Source organism: Puntigrus tetrazona, chromosome 23 (assembly GCF_018831695.1).
Source record: "Puntigrus tetrazona isolate hp1 chromosome 23, ASM1883169v1, whole genome shotgun sequence".
Classification (NCBI taxonomy): domain Eukaryota; kingdom Metazoa; phylum Chordata; class Actinopteri; order Cypriniformes; family Cyprinidae; genus Puntigrus; species Puntigrus tetrazona.
In genome coordinates this window covers 9,249,508-9,270,839 of record NC_056721.1, presented here as the reverse complement: position 1 = coordinate 9,270,839, position 21,332 = coordinate 9,249,508, and the positions used below count along the sequence as shown (strand labels likewise).

General features: G+C 38.4%; 1 protein-coding gene across 9 annotated transcripts in view; it reads left to right on the top strand.

Moving 5' to 3' along the window:
• camta1a (calmodulin binding transcription activator 1a) overlaps window positions 1-21,332 on the top strand; it is a 300,932-nt gene that overhangs the window by 245,877 nt on the left and 33,723 nt on the right. For all 9 annotated transcript variants that reach the window (XM_043225259.1, XM_043225261.1, XM_043225258.1 and 6 more), the window contains one exon: window positions 18,176-18,329. In XM_043225259.1, the coding sequence (XP_043081194.1) occupies window positions 18,176-18,329 (154 nt within the window). The remainder of the gene's footprint in view (window positions 1-18,175; window positions 18,330-21,332) is intronic.

Sequence of the window (21,332 nt, the reverse complement as noted above, 5' to 3'; positions counted from 1 at the left end):
TATATATATATATATATATATATATATATATATATATATATATATATATATATATATATATATATATATATTCGCTTTATACCCAGCAATTCCAAACTCCTGCAGTACTATATAAAAAATATTTTTTATTTATGCAAAGCAAATCAAAACACCTAAATTATAATTTATTTAAAATACAATTATTTTATAATGATCCTATTTAGTCTTTTTTTTATATTAATCAGTGTAAAATATTAAACAAGCATATATATTTTGAAAATAGTAACATTTCAAGATTTAAGCTTGGCTCATTAATAAATAAATAGTTTTTTTATACTGCACAAACCTTTTCTACTTTTTTTGATTATTCATACAAAGCAAACTGAAAACTTAACAAGTAAAATAGCATTTTTCCATTTACTTTTATTGTGATTAATTTGTAGGGGAATTATTATATTATAATCATAATTCTAATTGACAATTAGAATGATTAAATGTAATAACAATATTTTTGGAAATCATAAAAACTGATAAATGCTTAAATAAAAAACGGTAGCTGTTAATGACTGTAAAAGTTATATTTCCTAAAATGTGGGTTTACAAACATGTGTTGTACATGTGCGTGTGAGTGCACTACAAAAACGTCTAAGGCCTGCAGATATATACATTCCTTTTTTTTTTGCTATGGCCCCTGAAGCCGAGCGTCTTTAATTCGGCAGGCTTTAAATATTGCATGACTTCCTGATGGCGGTGGCAGTCAGAGACTTGGCTGCTCTGGTATTAACCTGTCTGTATAAATCAGGAACCCTCCCAGGCCTGCTCTCTGCTTTCCCATCCTTCTATCAGCCCTCTCTTCCCTCCCCATCTCTCATTTGTCCATCTCAACTCCAGGCCGGTCTGATCAGGGGGCCCCTGTAATCCTGCGCCAGGGGCCCGAACATCAGCACTAGGCAGGTGACAAATAGTTTTTTAATTGCCTGCACCAGAAAAAGCATTAGTCTAGTCCCCTTCCTTGATAGGGGCGGGTGGGACGTGCGTGTAATAATAATAGCTGGGCCGACGCCTCCCTGCAGGCTATTTTTAGACTGGGTATTTTGAGGGCTCGGCCAGTGTATGTGTGTGTTTGTGTGTGTGTGTGAGAGTGTTTGGACAGGGGAAATGGAGGTGCGGCATTAGATCCTCCGTTCCGCGTGCCAACCAACACCCAGCACCGCTCTCCCAGCAGGCACATGCACACTCTTTCCTAAGCCTGCCTGAAATGAAAGGAAATACTGTGTGTGTGTTTGGTGTGCTGAAGAAGCCTGATGAAGCTGTCCAGTTTATGTAGCAAGCTGCACACTCCTGCTGCTTTGGCTTGGTTTGTGCTTAGTGTTGAGATATGGTATTGATTTTTTTTCTCCTTTATCCTCTCTGTCTCTCTCTTTTTCTCTGTCCCTCTCGCTCTCTCTCATCAGTGCCCTTGCCATATCTATGTAAGATATTGGCTCAGCATTTGCTGAGCCACACACAGGAGCGTGTGTGTTCATAGGGCGACACTGACCCCATCTGTTCAGACAGAGAAGACTGAGGTGGGTGGAGACACAGACATCTGTGAGAACACATTCGTTACGTATATATAGCGTATGTGCTGTGTTTGGGTGCATATGGTTCTGCAAGCAGTCAAAAACGTATAAGAGAGCAAGTTTACATCTTGAGATCACAGTTTCTGTGTGTGCGTGTGGTTTAGCAGCAGTGTGAATGTTTAGCCCGAAGCCTCTCCGTTTCTAAGACTGAATCTCAGCATGAGTTCGGCTTCACTGCAGTTTTGAGGATCCTCAGATCTGCTGTCCTCTTCCCACAAAACACTCTCTCGCTGGCTCTCTGACCCTTTTTAATACACACGCTCGCACACATGAAAACAGCACACCAGCTACCTTCCTTTCAATTCTCTGGACTCTTCTCATAACCCTTTAGACGTTTATTTTTTACTTTTATTTTCAAATATAGTAAAGAGAGAGTTCTCCTGAAAAAATTCAGTCATCAGTCACTCATCTTCTAAACCTGTGCGAGTCACATTCTTTTGTGAAACACCACAGTTCTGAAAAATGTCTAGGGGAAAATTACTTTCAGTGCTGTTTTGCATTATATGGACAAATAGATTCTTCCAAAGTATATTTGTTTGTGTTTTGCATAAGAAAGAATGTCACACAGTTTAGGAACAGCAAATTATGACATTTTTCTTTTATTAAGTTGAAATATCATTTTATTATATTTGAAAAGAAAGGAAAAGTAAAGTGGTCCAGATATTCTTGAAGTAATATAACTGATTTGTGTAATGAACAGACTAAAATTGTTAAACTCAGGAACCACCATGTGAGTTCAATTTGATTGATCTAATTTACCAACAAATCCCACGGTTTTGTTTGTCATTCACTGACTTATTACTCAAAAGAATGACTAGTTCATTAAAACAGACGTCAAGATTCTCTTTTGCACGATTTTAGTCTGTTTCCCACACAATACTATTGCACACAAGACTGCTTGTCCAGTGTTTTTGCAGTTTGAAACCAGTACATACTTCTGTCATATCTGATGTGATTGCATTTCCATCAACAAACATGGCCATCTGCTTTTATGTCTCTGGTTAAAGCCGTGTCTCTAGCAGCCGGCCACAGAAAACTCTTCCTGACCATATCATTGCATAGAGGGCACTGACTCAACAGCCCTGCAGCAGTGTTGAGAAGACCTTTTACCAGCCATTTACTCTCTTCTCTTTGGGGAGCAGCCCGTCCTTACACACACTCACACACCTTTTGTCATTCTGGCATTTGGCATATGATCAGAGTGTGTCTGGACACAAGACAATCTGTTATGGAGTTGTCACTTTTAGATAGTGTCCTTGAAAGCGTTCCAGGGATTGTCCGTGTGACCTTTGACTTCAGTGGACAGCGCTCATGTATGGCCACCATCCAAGCCTGATCCAACCAGATGTGATGCATGTTTGTTAAAGCACTCGTATGCCTGTGCAAAGCGCCAATGACCCAGAAAGCTCTCATCATGGCAACGAAGGGTTAAATCCGCCTCCGCCCTTCTCCTTTCCCTACCCTGCCAGCTGTTCCTACTCCACACCTTTCCTCTCTTTATCCACTGCTCCCTGCACTCCACAGTACCTCTCGGACCACTAAATGAAGGCTCATTTGCAAGTTAGATAAATCCTTTGAATGTATTATGGATGTAAACAAATTAGCCCGTAGGCCCCAGACGATACCAAATGGAGCGGAGGTCTCTTCCTGTGGTGGTTTCCTGCACATGCTCAGTAGCTTGATTGATGCCTTTTCTGCTGCCTTAATTATTTCAGTATGAACTGATTCTCTCTGTATGAGGCAGGTGCGTTGTTAAAGTAATGCTCTTTAATGCTACCTCTGTAACGCTCCCTGCCGTGTCCTTCCTCTCCTCATCAATTCATAACAAGAGCACTCAGCCAATTAAAACGGACTGGAGAGGTGCGAGAGGAGCAGAGTCGTGCCGAACCTGTTTATCCACAGCAATGTTTGTGGTCAAATTGAAGTTGTTGTTTCATTTTGTTTCTTTTATCGCCATGTTACTTTATTAGCTAATTTACTGTTTCTCATTATGATTAGTGGTGCTTGTTAAGGCAACCACAGACCACTAACAGGCTTAATTATTTGTTTTTATCTCATTTTAAAGTGATAGTTCATTTACTCGTTGTTTCAAATCTTAGTGACTTTCTTTTGTCTGTGGAACAAATGAAAAGATATTTTGAAAAGTTTTAGTGATTTTGGTCCATGCATTGACTGGCAGTGGGGTCCAATGTTGTTCAAAGGAAAAGTCATCTACCTGGTCTCATGGCATAAACGCACCTTGGTGCACTTTTTAGTGAGACACAGAGCACGTACCAACAAGATCATATCACTGCAGGCTTTTAAACATTAGCAACACATATCCGGCTTCATATCTATGGGCTTTCATAGACAGTAGGTTTGTTCGGTAGCTCACAGAGTAGAGAGATGTACATAAGAGTTTCGGTTTGAGTCTGGTGTCGACAAAATAGTTCAAATCTTTGTAAAAGGAAGTTGAAATGACACGGTTACATCAACAAATACGTTTTTATATAAGTTTTACTTTTGTTAACATTGTCAGGTAGGTTTAGGGTTCGATTTGGGCATAGGGCATACATGATAGAGCATTAACCTTCAGCAACAGTCCACGGATATTTTAATTCTGAACCACCGCAATGCATACCTATATTGAGCCTGCGTTTTAGTTTAGATTGACTAGAGTACATTTTCATTTTGGGTGCACTACCACTTGAAAATCTCATAGACTTACATTAAAAAGGGGGGTTGAGCCATATCCAAGCACCATACCCTACAAATGCCCTTATAACCATCTAGCACGCCTAAGCATTATGGTCGCTCTGGCATGCAACAATAAAAATCAGTATTGTTTGTTTTGTGCGAACGCTTGCTCGCATGCACATCACACACTCTTCTAAACTGCTCTGTCTGTATTTGGCGGGGCAGAGGTTAAGGAAGAGAGGAGTGGGTGAGGCATTGTTGAGATTGATTAAGACTCACTATTGATCACGGAGCGTGTGGGTGTGGGTGGGTGTATGGGGATCGTAGAGCCCAGGGCCCATCTCTCTGAAGACTCCAGCTCTGTTCTCTATAGCAGACTGGCTAGAGACCCCTCCGGGGGCCACATCAAAGAGTCCTGCTCCCCAGCCACCCTTGTCTTTTGAAGACTGCAGCGTTTGATGACATCACTTCCCCTATTATTTCACAGTTGGACAGTGCGGCTCATGTGGCGCACAATACCTCTATATGTGGAGAACGGTAGATGGAGAAAGAATCTACTGAATCTTTCGATCTCTGTTATCCAACACCACAATCAAAATTCACATTGAGTAATATGGAAATGTTGGGTTTCTGTGTATCTAGGTTTTTGAATACTGCTCTGCATCCTAATGTATCTTCGCACATGTCTGCTTGGTTTTTTAGTGTGTTTCTATACAAACAGACTACATTTTGCTATAAGACTGACAAGGCACCTATCTATATGATGAATAGAATGATGGATAGATGAAGTAGAAAGTGTTGCAACACTGAAAAATGACACCTATTGCATTTAAGACGGATTCTTTATACTGTACCTGCCATCAACAAACAGACTGCAGGCTGATGATTACTGACAGGCCAGTGTTTGTTGTCTTTTAGGACACCTGAACCAGTGTTGTTCTCCACATCTGCTTTACACCTGCTGTGACCTCATGCAGACCTCGAGGCTTGAAGCTACTGATCGTAGAGAGGTCAAACATATGGTCAAGCATGTTAAACATCCTCACACAGACACACTGGCCACACTCTCCCAGCTTGAGTCACATTCAAGTGACTCTTTCCTGATAAGGCATAGTGTTAAAAGAGATAATTTGCCCAGAAATTCTGTTATTATTTAGTGATATGCATATAATTCCAAACTCTAAACCTACTCACTTTGCTATTTTCCATACATCTTTTGTTTTAAAAGTGACAGAGAATCACTATATAATTCTTTAAGTGGCATTGTGGTAGAAACTGGAATAGATGAAAATTTAAGCGATTATTTATTAATAAGATTATCTTTATTAATAATTAAGAATTAAATCAATGAATTGAATCAGTCTGATTCAAATTGTGAACCAGATCAATCAGCTCAAAAATAATGATTTACTGATCCAGTTAAATGATTCAATGATATGTTTACTGAGCCAGAGTTCAGCCATTCTAAGAAATGTATTTTGAAGATTACAGCAACATATTTACTGAATAATGTGAACAAGTAATGCGGTCTGTTTGTTTTTACAGATTTTTATATAAATAAATACTGAATGAGTGCACTTTAGTAAAACCTGACAATATTTTTTAATGTCAAAAGACTGTGCTGATGAAAGCTGTTAGTAAATCTGGCCGTTAGCACAAACCATCTATAGATCATGGTGATAGTACCTTTTTAGGAAATATAGTACAGTCTTTTATGATTTAACTCTGTAATTAATATATATATATATATATATATATATATATATATATATATATATATATATATATATATACACAGAACCTCTGTCACACTTTCCTTATTCTCCATGTTTCTTTGTGACTCTGTTTTGCACTCTCTCTCTCTCTCTCTCTCTCTCTCTCTCTCTCTCTCTCTCTCTCTCTCTCTCTCTCTCTCTCTGCTTTTGCTTTTGTCTTTACCCACTCCCCTCTCTCAGCTTCAGGGCTTTTCTGGCTTGGTATTTGCTTTAACCCCGAATCAATCTGTTTTGAGCAGAACTCATAAACTTTTCATAAGCTCAACCCTTACACCCATGTGAGTGAGCTCGTCAAGACTCCTCTGCCTGTCCTGCTGCTTGTTTGATATTCGGCGTACTTAAGCGTGGTGCCGGACCCCACGCCGGGCCCCGTTCAGTCACTCCACGTGTCTCTTCACTACCGCTCGGCGAGCCGCTCCTGTCTCCGCATCGATCCCAGATGCCGTACATTATCAGACCGTGAGCGCTATCTAGCCGCGCTATGTTTAATTTATGTAGTGGAATGTCCGCTCAGTTAGACACCCTCAACTGTTTGGAGACGTGCCGTGCCTAACCGCTTAATGTAGTCACTGCAATTTGTGCTGTGTTTGCCTGATTAGCGCTGAGTGACGTTTGTCCACACCCCCCCTCGCCGAGGGAGGGACGCAGCCGATGGATTTTGTGTTTGCTCACCAGAATGGCATCGACGTTCACGGTGATGCGTTTTGCTGTGACACCTTCCCTGCGTGTTGGTCAACAGACTTAATAAGCACAGGACAGACTCGCTCTTCTCTATCTTCATCATTCTCTCTCTCGCCCTGGCTCTCGCACACACTTTAACCGAACAGCAGGTCAAACTTTTAAAACGTGTGTATCGCTAACAGGCTCACTCAGGCAGAAGTGCCATCTCAGCACCTGTGCCTTAATGATTAATACCATATTGATGATCTCAATTAATTTCCTATTACTCGGCAGCAGGTCTGCGCTGCTCAGTTTCTGTCACGGCCCAGAGTTTGGACCGGGGGAGATCTCAGAGGGCAGCTGGCTCCCATTGATAGTGGGAGATTTCGGGTTGCTTGTACATTGGGAAGAGTATTTTCTGCGTAATGGTGACTGACCTTCACTGCATATTTGTCATGCAGTAAGGAGAGACCTTACCTTAAAGGCAACCTTACCTTAAAGGCAACATAAAAAAGGCATTTGCAATGCATATACTGTACAGTTTAGCCATCTGTATATATAAAATATTGACTATTATATTATTGGTTAATATAATTGTTCCCTACCCACACAAGCTTTGGTTTGAAAAAATATAATATATATGTGTTATAAGTGTTAGAGAAAGTTATGTTAATGATAATAAAATTAATATTTTTTTAAACTTGAATGTCATTTAGTCTGTACACTACCATTCGAATGTTTGGGGTCAGTAAGATTTTTAAGACTATTAGAGTGCTTTTTTAAAAAAAAAATAAAATAAAAACAATCATATTTTGACAAATGATTTTCATTTTTAAGTGTATTTTAAAATGTCATTTTTCAGCAGTCATTGATCCAGTGTTCGGTGTGACATGATCCTTCAGGAATCATTCTAATAGGATTATTTGATGCTCAAGAAACATTTTGCTGTTTTGCTGCTTAAGATTATAATAATGCCGTTTTTTGACATCACTAGAGATAAATATACACATGTAGTCAAAACTTCCCTTAGGAACTGACATACACAGAGAGTAATTTAATTGTTTATGTCTTTTCTTTTGGATTCTCATTTCAGTGCTACAGAAAATGTATTTTCTTGCATTGTCTTAGCAATTTCTGTCAATTTACTCCTTTCTCTCTTCTTTTTTTCCTCACTCGTTTCACCTGCCATCATACCAATTTTAGACCCTCTGCTCTGCCCTCTGTCCAAAACCTCTGTATCTCTTAAAGTGACTTAACTCATTCTGCCGGTCGCTAGGCAACTACTGGCTGGTTCCTTGTCCCAGAGGGTGAGGGTTTATGTGTGTAGGCATCCGGGGGTGTCTCCTGAGTGCCTACACCCTGGGGCTTTCCAGCTGGAGTGGTCAGTGTGCTCTTCGACCTCTCAGAGCTGAACTTAATACTGCCGCATTCTGATTTCATGTTTTTGATGGATCATTGCCATGGAAAATGTTTTGGTTAACTGCTTTTGGTCCAGAAATTCACACACTAGGCCATTTTCAGATTACACAGAGCCTAGTGCCACAGCATTTTAAGACTATAGATGTTATCTTCTTTTATCTGCTGTCCCTGATCCTATCAGCTTATCTGTGATTCAATCAGGAACCAGGAGTCCTAGCACTCAGGGAACGGTTTGCCATACAGAGCCTTTTCCCCAAAATATAAATAATTGATGGCCTCAGCATTATCTGCACATTATGATTCTGGTATACAAGGTTCAGTCTCTGGCTTAGACTCACATTTAGCATTAGAATCAAAGCTAAGGCTTCCCTGCTTAAACAAAAACAGCTTAGACAAGCATGAATTTCTAATCTGGCCTAGCTTGCACTGCAAAAAAACGAATATATATATATATATATATATATATATATATATATATATATATATATATATATATATATATATATATATATATATATATATGTGTGTGTGTGTGTGTGTGTGTATATATATATATATATATATATATATATATATATATATATATATAATGTATGTATGTATATGTATATATGTGTTTTCTGCTTTATGTATAAATTAGTATAACCTTGTCAGGAACTACATATATTCTCTGAAAACAAGTGTTAGTATTAGTTTACTTTCTCAAGTAAACTGGTCCTTTTAAGGATGTTTAACGTCTGCTGAAATAAAAATTAAACTAATAAAAAAAAGTTCAAAAAAAGTTTAGTCACTGAACTAAAACAAAATGATATGAAGATATAACAAGTACAAACATTCATGCATATATAAGCTAAGCAAACAACAGAAATAGTAACCAACTAAATAAAGATGACATAAGTTGATGTCGCAGAGAGTCTAGACAAAAACTCTCAAAGACAAAGTCTAGAAAAAGATTTTTGTCATTGTAATTAATGCTGGCATTGGTGCTGGCAGGTTAACCAGCTTCACCAAAAAGATTATTGGTTGAAGCACTGTCTTCTAAAAACCTAACACGAGCTGGTTAAACGTGCAGGGTTAGAGCAAGTGCAAGGGCTGGCTGACTTTGCTGCGCTCTTCACTGACACATGTATCTCCTGGAAGAGACTTTGGGCATTAGGACCATAGTCACCAAGCTCCACTGAGCCCATCACAGCAGACTGATGGCTCCCAGACGACCTGCTCTCAGTCTGCTCAGGGCAGAGCTAATGGAGAGGTAGCCCACCGGTATTAAAGCAGCTGCCAGATGAATAACTGAAACTCTAGTGCCAAACAAGGTGGAATCTGTACTTTTACAGTAACACCTACAATTTGTCCTCTGTGCTCCATGCAAACTCCAATTCGATCTGCAATGAACGTTTACACCAAAGAGACGGGAGAATACCGAATATCTTTTTTTTTTTTTTTTTTTTTTTTTGCAGAACTACATGTTGACACCTGGGCAAAAACACAACCGCATGCTCCACGGACAGACTCTTGTGAGTTGAGTAGTTCTGGCCCTGGAAGCTAAGTTATTTAAAGCTGGCTCTTGACTTCATCTGAGTCATTATGGGCTGCTGAATTAAACATCACAGGCCTCAGCCTCTGGCTCCTGCAGAAGCGCTCTGCCGTGCTTTGCACCGGCTCCGTCCTCTTCCTCAAAAGTTACATTCTCTAACACCACTCCACGCGCTTTTCTCTCTCATGTCTATCGAGAGAGGCCGAAACGAGACCTAACGAGAGAGAAAACAGCACATCACAGTCCTTGAGAAGCAGAGGCTGATGTGTACAGTCTGAGGTTGTTTAACACGCTCAAGCATGAAGTGAGGAGTTGTCAAATAACCGTGCTGCATTCCTCACCCATTTCCCACTGTGGGTCCCATGGGACTGGGATTTACATGCACCTCCTGCGGTGCGTGCAGCTTTCTGGGGAGTTGCGCATTGAAATGTGTATGTTTGTGTGTTTGTATTGTGGGCGTTAGATCTACTAGCCATCTCACAGCAGTAGCCTGAGACTGCATGCACAGAATTTGCTGCGCCGGGGTTGGTATTTAATCAATGTTTGAATGCGTGAATATAACACAGTTCATGATTTTTAGTATTGGTGTTGAAGAAAGTCATCTGTACTTGTTAGATGGTGTTTATTATTTTATTATTTATGTGATTTTTATCAAAACAGTTTTACTTTTATTTTTGTTACTTTTCTACTTTTAAAATGATTTTTGTGTATATAGTTTACATTTTTATTTATTCATTATTCAATGAGGAGTACAAAATAAAAAATAATATAAAGTAATAAAAAATAGTTCTATAAAATATGTTAATTAATCATTTAATTAACACTTGGTCAGTATATGAAAAATATGAATTGTTAGTAAAATATGCATCAGTTTTTCATCAACAACTTCATCGATTGTAATACAGATTGTATTGTATTGTATTCATTCATTCATTGCCTAAATTTTAAACTTGGTCAATCCATTAAATTACCAATAAAATAATAATACAGTGATTAATATCTGTTTTGATTGCATTTCCATTGCATCAAACAGTTTTTTTCCTAATACGAACACTTTCTTTATTCATTTTACAGTTTTTTTTCCTAAATCTTAAACTTGGAATATATAGTCAAAAAGAGGAAATGTGTTTTTTTTTTTAAATTTTGAAAATGATAGAACTAAGTACACTTTTATATGGACATAAAGCCCATTAGGCCAAATATGCATATAGTTAAAGAAACACCCATATTTTACTTGCCTTCAGCTACAGAAATATGAGTATGACATTAAAGATAGTGTTTCACATTAAGACTTTTACTGCGACTGACACGCTGACCTCCATTGTTTTCTGCAAATATGCAAGAAAAGAAATACTCATGGCTCGTAAGCTTTCTTAATCCACTTGCTGTTGGCAAAACATTCATTTTGAACCTTGTATATGGAAATTTCCATTTGTGAATCTGATGTTGCTGCCTGTTGCTGGCTCAGCTATAAGAAAAACAAGCTGTTCTAAACAGGTGGCACTGGGAGGAAGTGACATCATCGTATTCATAACTGTGTGCGAAGTGACTGACTTTTACCAACTTGCACTTTAAAGTGTTCTGCATATACAGGCTCATAAACATTAAAGGGTTCATAGAAGGGTCTTCCTCTGTACTAGACACAAGCTGTAGGGGATTTTCTGCACACCATCAGCTTTGACGTGTCATATACACCCACACGCAAACGCTTATGTACAAACACACACACACACACACACAAACACACCAGTCAGTAATGGGAAATAAAACTATGAAGAAAGGGGGATGTTTTGTGCCCGGCGCAGCACTGAGTCAATTGACCTTGAAATGAACAGCAGCACTGGGGGACAGCGAGGTATGGATACATTTAAGAGCTGGGTGTGGGTGCCAGGGGCCAGCCCACTGCCTAATGACGGACACACTGCTTCATCCATCACCATGCCACAGCCAGGGCACCCGCCAGGGCAAGGCTTTAATCACCTCTCTCACTCATAAACACACACGCACACTCTCTTTTTTTCATGAGTGTGGACTCTTGCATTTGTATAGCGCACATATTCTTAAAGGGACAGTTCTCCTAAATATAAAAATTCTGTCATCATTTACTCACCCTCGTGTTAAACACAAAAGAACATACTGTGAAAAATATATTTATACAGTGAAGGTCAGTGAAATCCACTGTTTTGACTTTTTTATATGCATCATTTTTGTTCTGCGATAAAAAGTTAAAATTTCATGATATCGACAATAACGACAGAATTGTGAATTCTGGGTTAATTATCCCTTTAAAGAGACATTTAAGTGGACATCATTCTCACACTCTTGTTTGTTTCAGACCCAAAGCAGATATGAATTACTATATTATTATCTTTCTAATAATTAATTTTTTTGTTAGATTTGACCATTTTAAGATTTAGGAAATATTATTTATTTATTTTTAAGGTTAAGATTTTTTTTAGATTATTGGAGCAAAATTGTTGTTGATGTGATGTAAATTTTGTCTCAACCCGAGTGATTTAATATTGTATATATACAATATTTATACAATATATTCAAATTGTTAAATAATAATGTAAAAAAACTAAAACTTCATTAAAAAAATCATTTAAAATATTAATATAATATATAACGAAACACTGTAAAAATAATATTTTGAAGTTTGCTTTACAAGAAAATTCTAGTCTTTCTACTTTGTAGATTTGTGAAATTTACTAGCAAATTTCTGAATGAAATAGTTTCTACACTATTTATTTTTCATTATATAATAGTGTACAGTACATATATACTAAAATAACATTGGTATGACTTTCTTTCTTGTAGAGCAGCACTTAGACACCTGGATTGGTCATTACAGTATATGCGCCCACATTGTATCACACACTCACATTAGCATACTGTATACTCTCTCATGCTTTCACACACTCTAAACGCTGAACTTCACCCACATCCTTACACTCTCAACCATTTCCATTTCACTCCAGTGAAATCAGCTCCAACCTGTTTGACGCTCCATTCTCTTGAAGGTTGCTGTTTTTTTTCCAAAGAGAGAACATTCTTGATGCTCCACTGTGACTCTGACCTCTACATCATGTCTGGAGTACATTGTCTTCCTCCAGAACTGAGCCCAGCGGTACTCTGAGAGCACACCACTTCTATCAAGTTAAAAATAGTGAGACAGATGGAGACAAAAAAGTTAAATATTTGTTGCGGCATATCAGAAGTGCTGTGATTTATGTAACACGGGTTAGTGAAATGGGTCTGCTTGTACACCCAGTGGGTATGTTCCTCACCACGCTCACAAGAAATGAGTCAGAGGATCTGTCTCTCCCATGCTTTTTTCCCACAATCCTCTAGGGGTTTCCTGTCAACTGAGTGCAGCGCTTGGCCGTGTCTTTTTGTGCCTGGCTTTGAACTCCTCGCTGACGTTTTTTTCATCTTAGAGCTACATAAGCACTGATTCTTTCTTCTCTTGGACTTGTTTGTGCGCTTTTTTTATCTTAATTAAGATATTTAACCTTGATGAGGTTCTTATTGTTCCAGCGCCAAGACATTCGCTTTCAGCTTTTTAAGTTTTTAACATTTATGCTAGTTATGTTGTGCCATAATTTTCCAAACACTCTCCCTTTCTCTTGTTGTTCAAACATCTACTCCTGGAAGCAAATTCACACCAATGATTGAGATTAAGATTAAAAGGATGTTATGCCAGGCAGAAATCAGTATGCATCTTTTAAATATATATATATATACTGTATAAATATTTGTGCTGTCATTTATACACCAAATACATGTCACTTCCTGCAGGATAATGTCACAGTGTCACAAATGTATGTCACATAATGTCAGTGTAATATTTGATAGTTTATTTAGACATATTTAATGAGGACGTAAAAACATGACTCATTCACAGAACCGGAAGCAACAATCCTGCCTCTAAACAAATAACATATTCTCATGTGTCCAGATCTGAACCAGCGCCAACTAAATATGAAGCCCCAATGACCTGCTTTTGAACAAGTCCAACTCAAAGACAATCTCATACGCACAGGCACTTATCTGCCAGAACATGCCGTCCCACCCCCACGCCGCAATAAATCATCCGTAATATGCAGATACCTATTCGAAACCCCGTCCTTCTTCCCAGCCCTTCAGGTTGGAGTTGATGCTGGCTGGAGGCAGGCCCGAGCAGCAGTAATGACCCTGAAGCTATTACTAGTGGATATTTATAGCACTCGGGGCCAGCTATGGGGCAGCACTCATGACCACATTGGCTTCATGCATGTGGGCGTCCAGCTACTAGTTGCCAGGTTACCACAGTGCTTCCAGGTACCTGTGTGTTCCCCAGACGGGCACACGCGCACACACATACACACACACAAAAACACAGAGAAACACCTAAAGAATTGAGATCTGCTTTCTTTCTGCAGGCTTAAAGCAAAAAAAAAACTAAAAAGGTTTAATTGTTTTTCTTGCTTACCAATGAAAAAGACTTGAGTAAAAAAGTATTTCTGTGAATTAAAGCACAGAACGCTTCCTAATGAAGTTTTTTTTTTACCTTCATTTAGCATTTAATGCTCATAAATAGTGAAGTCAAGGGATAAATACAGGTTCTGTGGACTGGTTGTACAAGATCTACACTCCTCTGCACTCCAGGGATGAGCCTAGCGTAAAGGTGCTGAGCTCTAATGAATGCCTTTAATAATGAAAAATGCCGTTTGCGCAATACCACAAGCCCTGCACACGCTGCAACTCTATCCAAACTTCCACATCAACAGACCTGGAAGCAAGCCCTGGTTCTCCGTGGAGGTGTACCACAAACATGGCCTAAAGATTACATTGCACAATTAATCAATACCTTAATGAGATCCCATTTTCTCCACCAAATAGTATCCAGGCCGAAAGTTTCCTCCTCCTTTAGTTTGTTGGATGAAAACTTGCAATTTTAAAAGGGAGCAGCCAGCAGGAAATTAAATTAAATTAACTTTGCATCCTGATAGATTTATAAGACACTTCACATTTTCATTGTTTTGTTGTGCCATCGGAAAGAGAGTGAGGGTCTTGAGGGGGTGCAAGCGCGATTGTGTGGGTGCGTAAAAGCTCTCTGAAGACACAGAGCGAGAAAGGAGTGAGCCGTAGATGTCATACGCTTCTGGCTCACTCTTGAATTTACGACTGAAGCACAGCTTCACAGATTACTTGTATTTGGATGGGTTGTAAGTCTGCCAAACGTGCATTGTAAAACAGGGACGAGTGTGTCAGCGTAGGAGGGACTGAAAAAGAGAAGAGTGTGTGTGCGTGGTGGTCATGGATGTGTTGGCTTTTGTTGGTATGTATGTGGGATTTTTTGTTTTGTTTTTGTTTGTTTTGAATAGATGAATATGTGAGTTTAAATTGGCTGTCTTTTTTTACTCTGTATGCTTATATGAATTTCATGAAATGCCAGGGTCAAAAATCACCCCAAAATTAAATGGAAAAATAATAGAAGCAATGAAGTTTTGCACGGGGTAATCAGGCTTATTTTAGGACCATTAGGATATATTAAACGTATACAATTGAACATATAGTGAAAGATGTATTAGAAATCATATGTATTTTATATACAGTATTATATATAATATCAGAGTATGTAGTATAAATAAAATATAGAACATAATATATATATATATATATATATATATATATATATATATATATATATATATATACTATATATACATACTTATTTTAGCATCAAATCATATGTAAAGTTTATGCATGTGTAGATATTGTTGAGAATTTAATTGAGATAATTTATTTTAAAAAGAAATTGCAGATGAAGGTTTAAATGTGCTTCATTATCATGAAAGCATTATTTTTATTTAAGCAAAATAAATGTATACATACATATTATATAAATATATATACATGTATTTATAAAACCAGACATTTTGACGCACACAGCTACAGAAAGGTTTTATGTTGGTCTGGTTTTTACTTACCCCTCTCGTGCTGGTTAAGGACTGAGGGCATGGCCTGGTGCTCACCACAGCTGCTTGTGCCATATGGAGATGTAGTGCATGTGTCTGCTTCCACAAGCTCACGGCCACAGATCACCCTCCCCAACCAAGCACCGGTCCAGCACGCTCCCTCCAACCACTTGAAAGAGAATAGTACACCAGAACTTACTCTTCAAATCCTCTCATGAAGACAGATTTCCTTTGGATTTAAATTTTAAATCAAATCTTTTCCTTTTAATCCATCAAAGGTGCTGTTCAAACACCTTGACACATTCACTTTGAATATCAAGTGTGCTGGTTGAAGAGTTCAATCAAAAGTTCTCGCCGTGAATTACAGGGCTGTTTGATTTTCAGCGCTCTGAATTTAGCTTTTGATTTGTTCTGTCGCCCTTTTCCGTCCTGCAGATTCTGTCCCCTCTCTCTGTGGTCACTGTTCAAGGCTTGTTAGTCCCACGCAGAGATTGTCAGTGCTCTTTCTAATTGTGATTTGCAGTCCTTTCAGTTGTAGTCAGGTTCAGACTGTTTGAGAGTCTGAACCTGCCTGGTCAACAGCACTGTAATAGAGGGGTTCAGAGATGTCTAGTATGACACAAGCTTTGTCTGAAACTAAACAGGCAGCATTTAGTATGAAGCTACCTTCTGGTTTTGGCTAGATTTCCACTGCGCCACGATCGTCTGTGGATTATCTATCCCTTTGAAAATGTTTAGGCTGCGTTTCTTTTATCTTGGTGAATTTGTCATGAAATGTCTGGGTCATAATTCACCCCAAAATCAATATGTGTGTGTGTATATATATATATATATATATATATATATATACATTTTTCATAAATATATAATATACATGCATGCATTTTATTTTTAAATCACTATTAATCATTTGATGTCACTAATTATATTATATTACATATTTTATGTATATTTAGCTACAATGCCAATTTATTAATCGGTGAATCAAACTAAATTATGCATTTATAAATGTATTAAGATTAAAATAAAGTTAGACATTTATTTAATAATACATGTATTACTAAATTATATTCTAAAAATAATATAGTATGTTCTACTTTCAGCTGTTATCATTTTGAGATTGTGGGATATCATACAATATTTAATGCAGTGTATTTTTCATCAGTATATAATATCTTCTGACCAGGTCAATGTATTTCAGTAGTAAAGACAGAATGTTTTGCAAATGTTTTTCCTTGCCTTTGTATATACTGCCTGCATTTATTAGTTTCCGGACATGACCATGATCAGGTGTGGTTACCATGGTGCTTTCTGTAAAAGTGCCAGCGGCTGTATGAATGTCTTTCTTTGTGTGTATTACCCCATTGAGCATGCAGTACGCATAGATTTTGCGCATGTACGTCGAAGTGTAATGCTGCAGGCCGGGAGGCAACGCAGAACCGCATCCCCCAATTCACTCAGCACGTAATGCTCATAAAACTAATAAAAATGCTAATGAAAGGGACAGTTTTCTTCAGAGTTTCAATGTACGGATTTGGTTTACATGTATGCGTTGTGTATCTGTGTTTCACATGACATTCAAATGTTGGTACGCTGGAACTACTGAGATGTTGTGTGTGTGTGTGTGTGTGCGTGTGTGTGTCTAATCTCCGTGGTGACAGGGGACCGCTTGTTCTGTGACTGTTTACAACGCTTTGTAATCATCGCTATTTATGATTACAGAACAGAATTGATGTAATTCACTCTGGCTAGATATGCTTTAAACAACGCTTTTATTCATAAGCTGTCAAAATGTATCCAGCTAACGCATGCTGACTTCAAATTGATAGAATTTGTTTATATATGTATACACTAAGCCCTTATTATGAGTTGACAACCATAATGTTACAAAAAAAACAGGTGCTTTGTAAGCCTCACACAACTCCTCCTGTGTTAGCATGAAGATCCCTGTTTGGGATGTTCTGTCCCTGGTTTTATCCTCGCTGTGAATAACTTTGGCACTTTGTACCATCAGTAAACAGTTGCGTCACCTTTGCGCACAAACAGTTTTATTCACTAACCGCTCTTGGCTTAACCAGGCGCCGCGGTGTGTATTTAAATTAAATCATTGTCATTCTTTTCAGCACAAACACGCCTCCTTTCTATGTAAATTAGGCTTATTATAGATTACACCTTATTCTCAAGACTCAGCGCTATTTGCCTGTGCAATTAATGTTGCGCTGGTACTGCCTGTGGAAAGCAGAATTTCATAGAGAAGAGACATTTGTGTGTTTTCTAGTAATAATTCCTCAAATGATGGAGAAGAAAAATATTTCACTTAATTCTCTATTTCATTCATTCCATAAATGTGGTCAAGTGACTAGCTGCCAAATATGCTAACTAGCGCAAAACATGCATTAACACAATTTTTATTCATTATTTTATGTATATGTATGTGTTGTTGCCTCAACTTTTTCCAGACTACTACTGCTTCTTCAGTCAGACCTTTCGACTCACCTCTCTTTTTTCTTTTCCTCTTTCTGTCTCTTGGTCCTGTCCTTTCCCCAGAACCCAGACATTGTCCTGGTCCACTACCTGAATGTGCCAGCTATCGAGGATTGTGGAAAGCCATGTGGGCCCATCCTGTGCTCCATCAATACAGACAAGAAAGAATGGGCCAAATGGACGAAGGAGGAACTCATTGGCCAGCTGAAACCCATGTGTGAGTGTCCAATCACATTTCGTCAACATGCATTACCTGTGTCTCCTTATGCATATTTTAAGTGATCTCAAAAAAAAGCCATTACCAAACTGCTGTTCAAAGGTTTGTGGTCAGTAGAATTTAATTTATCACTCACTTTTTTCGTTTACTTATATGATGCATTTATTTAATTAAAAATACATTATAAAACAGTATTTTAAACAATATTTTAAATATGTAATACAGTTTAAAAATTACCTTCTTATTTGGTATGTTTTTGTGAAAACCATGATACATTTTTTCAGGGTTCTTTGATCAAACGAACAGCATTTATTTGAAACAGAGTTTTTAATAATGTAAAAGTCTTTCCTGTTATTTCTGATTAATTTAATTCATCCTTGGTGAAAATCCTAACCCTTTGAATGTGTGTGTGCGTGTTTGTGTTACTAAAATATATAAGGTATTGTCTAGAAAGAAATACATTTAATGAATTGTATGCTTAAAAAAAATTACAGAAATGCACTTCATATCTCCATATTACCTATCTTGAAATTGATTTTCACAATTGATTTTTTTTAATGTTGTTACATTTTACAAAATAATATTAGATGTAGCAAATTTCTAACTCTGTTTTAAAAAAACAAAAAGATACTGTCAATGTTTCGCAATCTAGAAAAGGCCTTTGTGAGAAATCAGTCTCCACTGTAGTTCAAACTGGTCCAAAAAACACCAACAGGATTGCAACGATGTTCCAACAGCCGCTGATGCTAGTTAGAGCAATGTAAACTAGCCTAACGATACTTGACATTGTCTTCTGTCGTTTCTGTATTATTAATGCAATCCTGGTGCTCTTTTAGTTATGCAGTGTTTCACGAGAAGTTAGTATCCCCCAGCTCAGACTACTTCAGGTCAGTGTTACCTGCTGTTCATAGCAGAAGCCTTGCCATGATTATTACCTCACCCACTCCGAGGCGCCCGGGTGTCCCAGGGTCAGTGGAGCCTCCTGTCTGCGTCTCACTGTCCAGAGTGATAAAGCATGTTGGTTTCCAGTCAGTCAGTGGAGGAGAGCAGTGATGTATTGATTGATGCCAGTGAGTGGGCGGAAGAGCGTCTGACTCGCCAGAAATCCCTTCACACGTCCAGCACCGCTTTGCCCATGCTTTATGCTTACACTGTGTTTATGTTTTCGTCTACGACAGGTCTAGGTCACAGAACTGACCAGAGAAAACCTGTCTAATGAGGATGTTGTAAAAAAAAAAAAAAAAAAAAAAAAAAAAAGGGACGACAGCCTGCATATAATCATGTTTACCCAAGTCTTATGAGGACACGTCTCTGTATGTGATGCCTGGCATTGATCATTTGAACTAGGACAGGGCTGTCAAGGTAATGAATATATGAAGTCGGATCCCTCGCATCAGCACTTTTAGACACAGGATGTCGGCGAGGAGAATACAGACGAGCTCAGCTGACATTGTAATCGCTGCCACGTGTTACAATCCCCTTAAGAGCTCTCGCAGCAATCACTTAAGAGATCCCTTTCACATTGACTTTAAGACACGTGCAGTAAACTAATGTGTTCATTACACTCCAGGCCTGATCTACCTCAAAAACCATTTGCCGTAATGCATGCAAGTCATTAACGTTGCAAATGGTGTGGACAATGGCAAAGGTGCGAGACGTCTTCCACTGGTCAGGCCCGGAGCACTGAGACTAGGCTAATAGGGCCACAAGATTGACCCTCATAATCTTCAAACAACCAGCCGTGATGTGAGCTCGTGTGAAGAGCAACAGTACCACCTAGTGGTAGCGCTGCAGACGTGCAGCCTGTTGATAGTCAGACACTCATTGTAAACCGTATTAGCTATGCATAATTCATGAATGCATTATACATCAGCTCTACAAACCCAATGTGTTCCCTTGAGTGACCCATATCATACGCAAACAGCTTGCATTCATTAACGGGACGAGGTGTGCAGTTGGGATTGAATGCATTAGGAGCGGTGCATTCCTCGACTGACAGTCCTCAGAGAAAGACTTCTGTAACTGTTGATAGGTTGCGGAGAAGTTTCTGTTTCTCTGCTTTAAACATTTTTAATGCCTTTGCATCAGATATCGTAGAAATGAATCTGTGATGAGGTTGCGTCATCACCTGCTTTGCACGAAATGAGCGTTTCATCATTGTAGTGTGAAATATAGATTAGTTATTTTTGCCTTCAAGCTCTGTTATGCAGGCTGATTTTGAAGTTTTTACAAAGCTTTTGAGAGGTATTTTAATTCATCATCAAAGCTTTGAGGTCTCGTGTTATCTAGAAGTGTACCTTATTGCATTATAATAAGCATTTAATAAAATCCTTAACTTTTTTTCTGACAATATCTCATGATTGTACTTAAAGGTAAATAATTCCCTTTTTCACCAATAATTATTTATTTAGTTCAACCTCTGTCATACAAAGAATACTTTTCACAATGTAATGAATTCCTGTCAGGTAGGATCAAGGCTCCAGATTTGTAGTTGCTGAATATCTATTATCACTGCGAAATACATGCTCTTACTCTAGTAAAATAGATTGCAAACATGGTTTCATGCTGAAGTAGGCGTGTGCAGCAGAGGTCAGATGGCAGGTCATAGAAGGCAACGGTTGCTTAGTCACACTACAGCTGGAGAGAAGAAAGCGCCGGCCTGATTCATTCCTCTCCGCTGATGTAATTTAAGAGACCAGGGACCAGCCATGCCTGAAGCCCCCTCACTGCTGCATGAGCAGATGATCAGACAGTGGTTATAAACACACACACACACACACACACACACAGCAGGGTGCAAGACATCTGATGTGATTTATGTTTCCTGGAGATAGGCTGCGATTAAAAATACAAGTTGATGGGTGTGGTTATGAGGTGCTTTGAGCTTGTGGATATGGATGTGGCTGGCGGAGAGAATGTTTGATTTGATTTGTCAGCAGCATTTAATCCAGAAGTTTCAAAGTCTTCCAAAGCCATGTAGTAAATAATATATACGCGAATGTA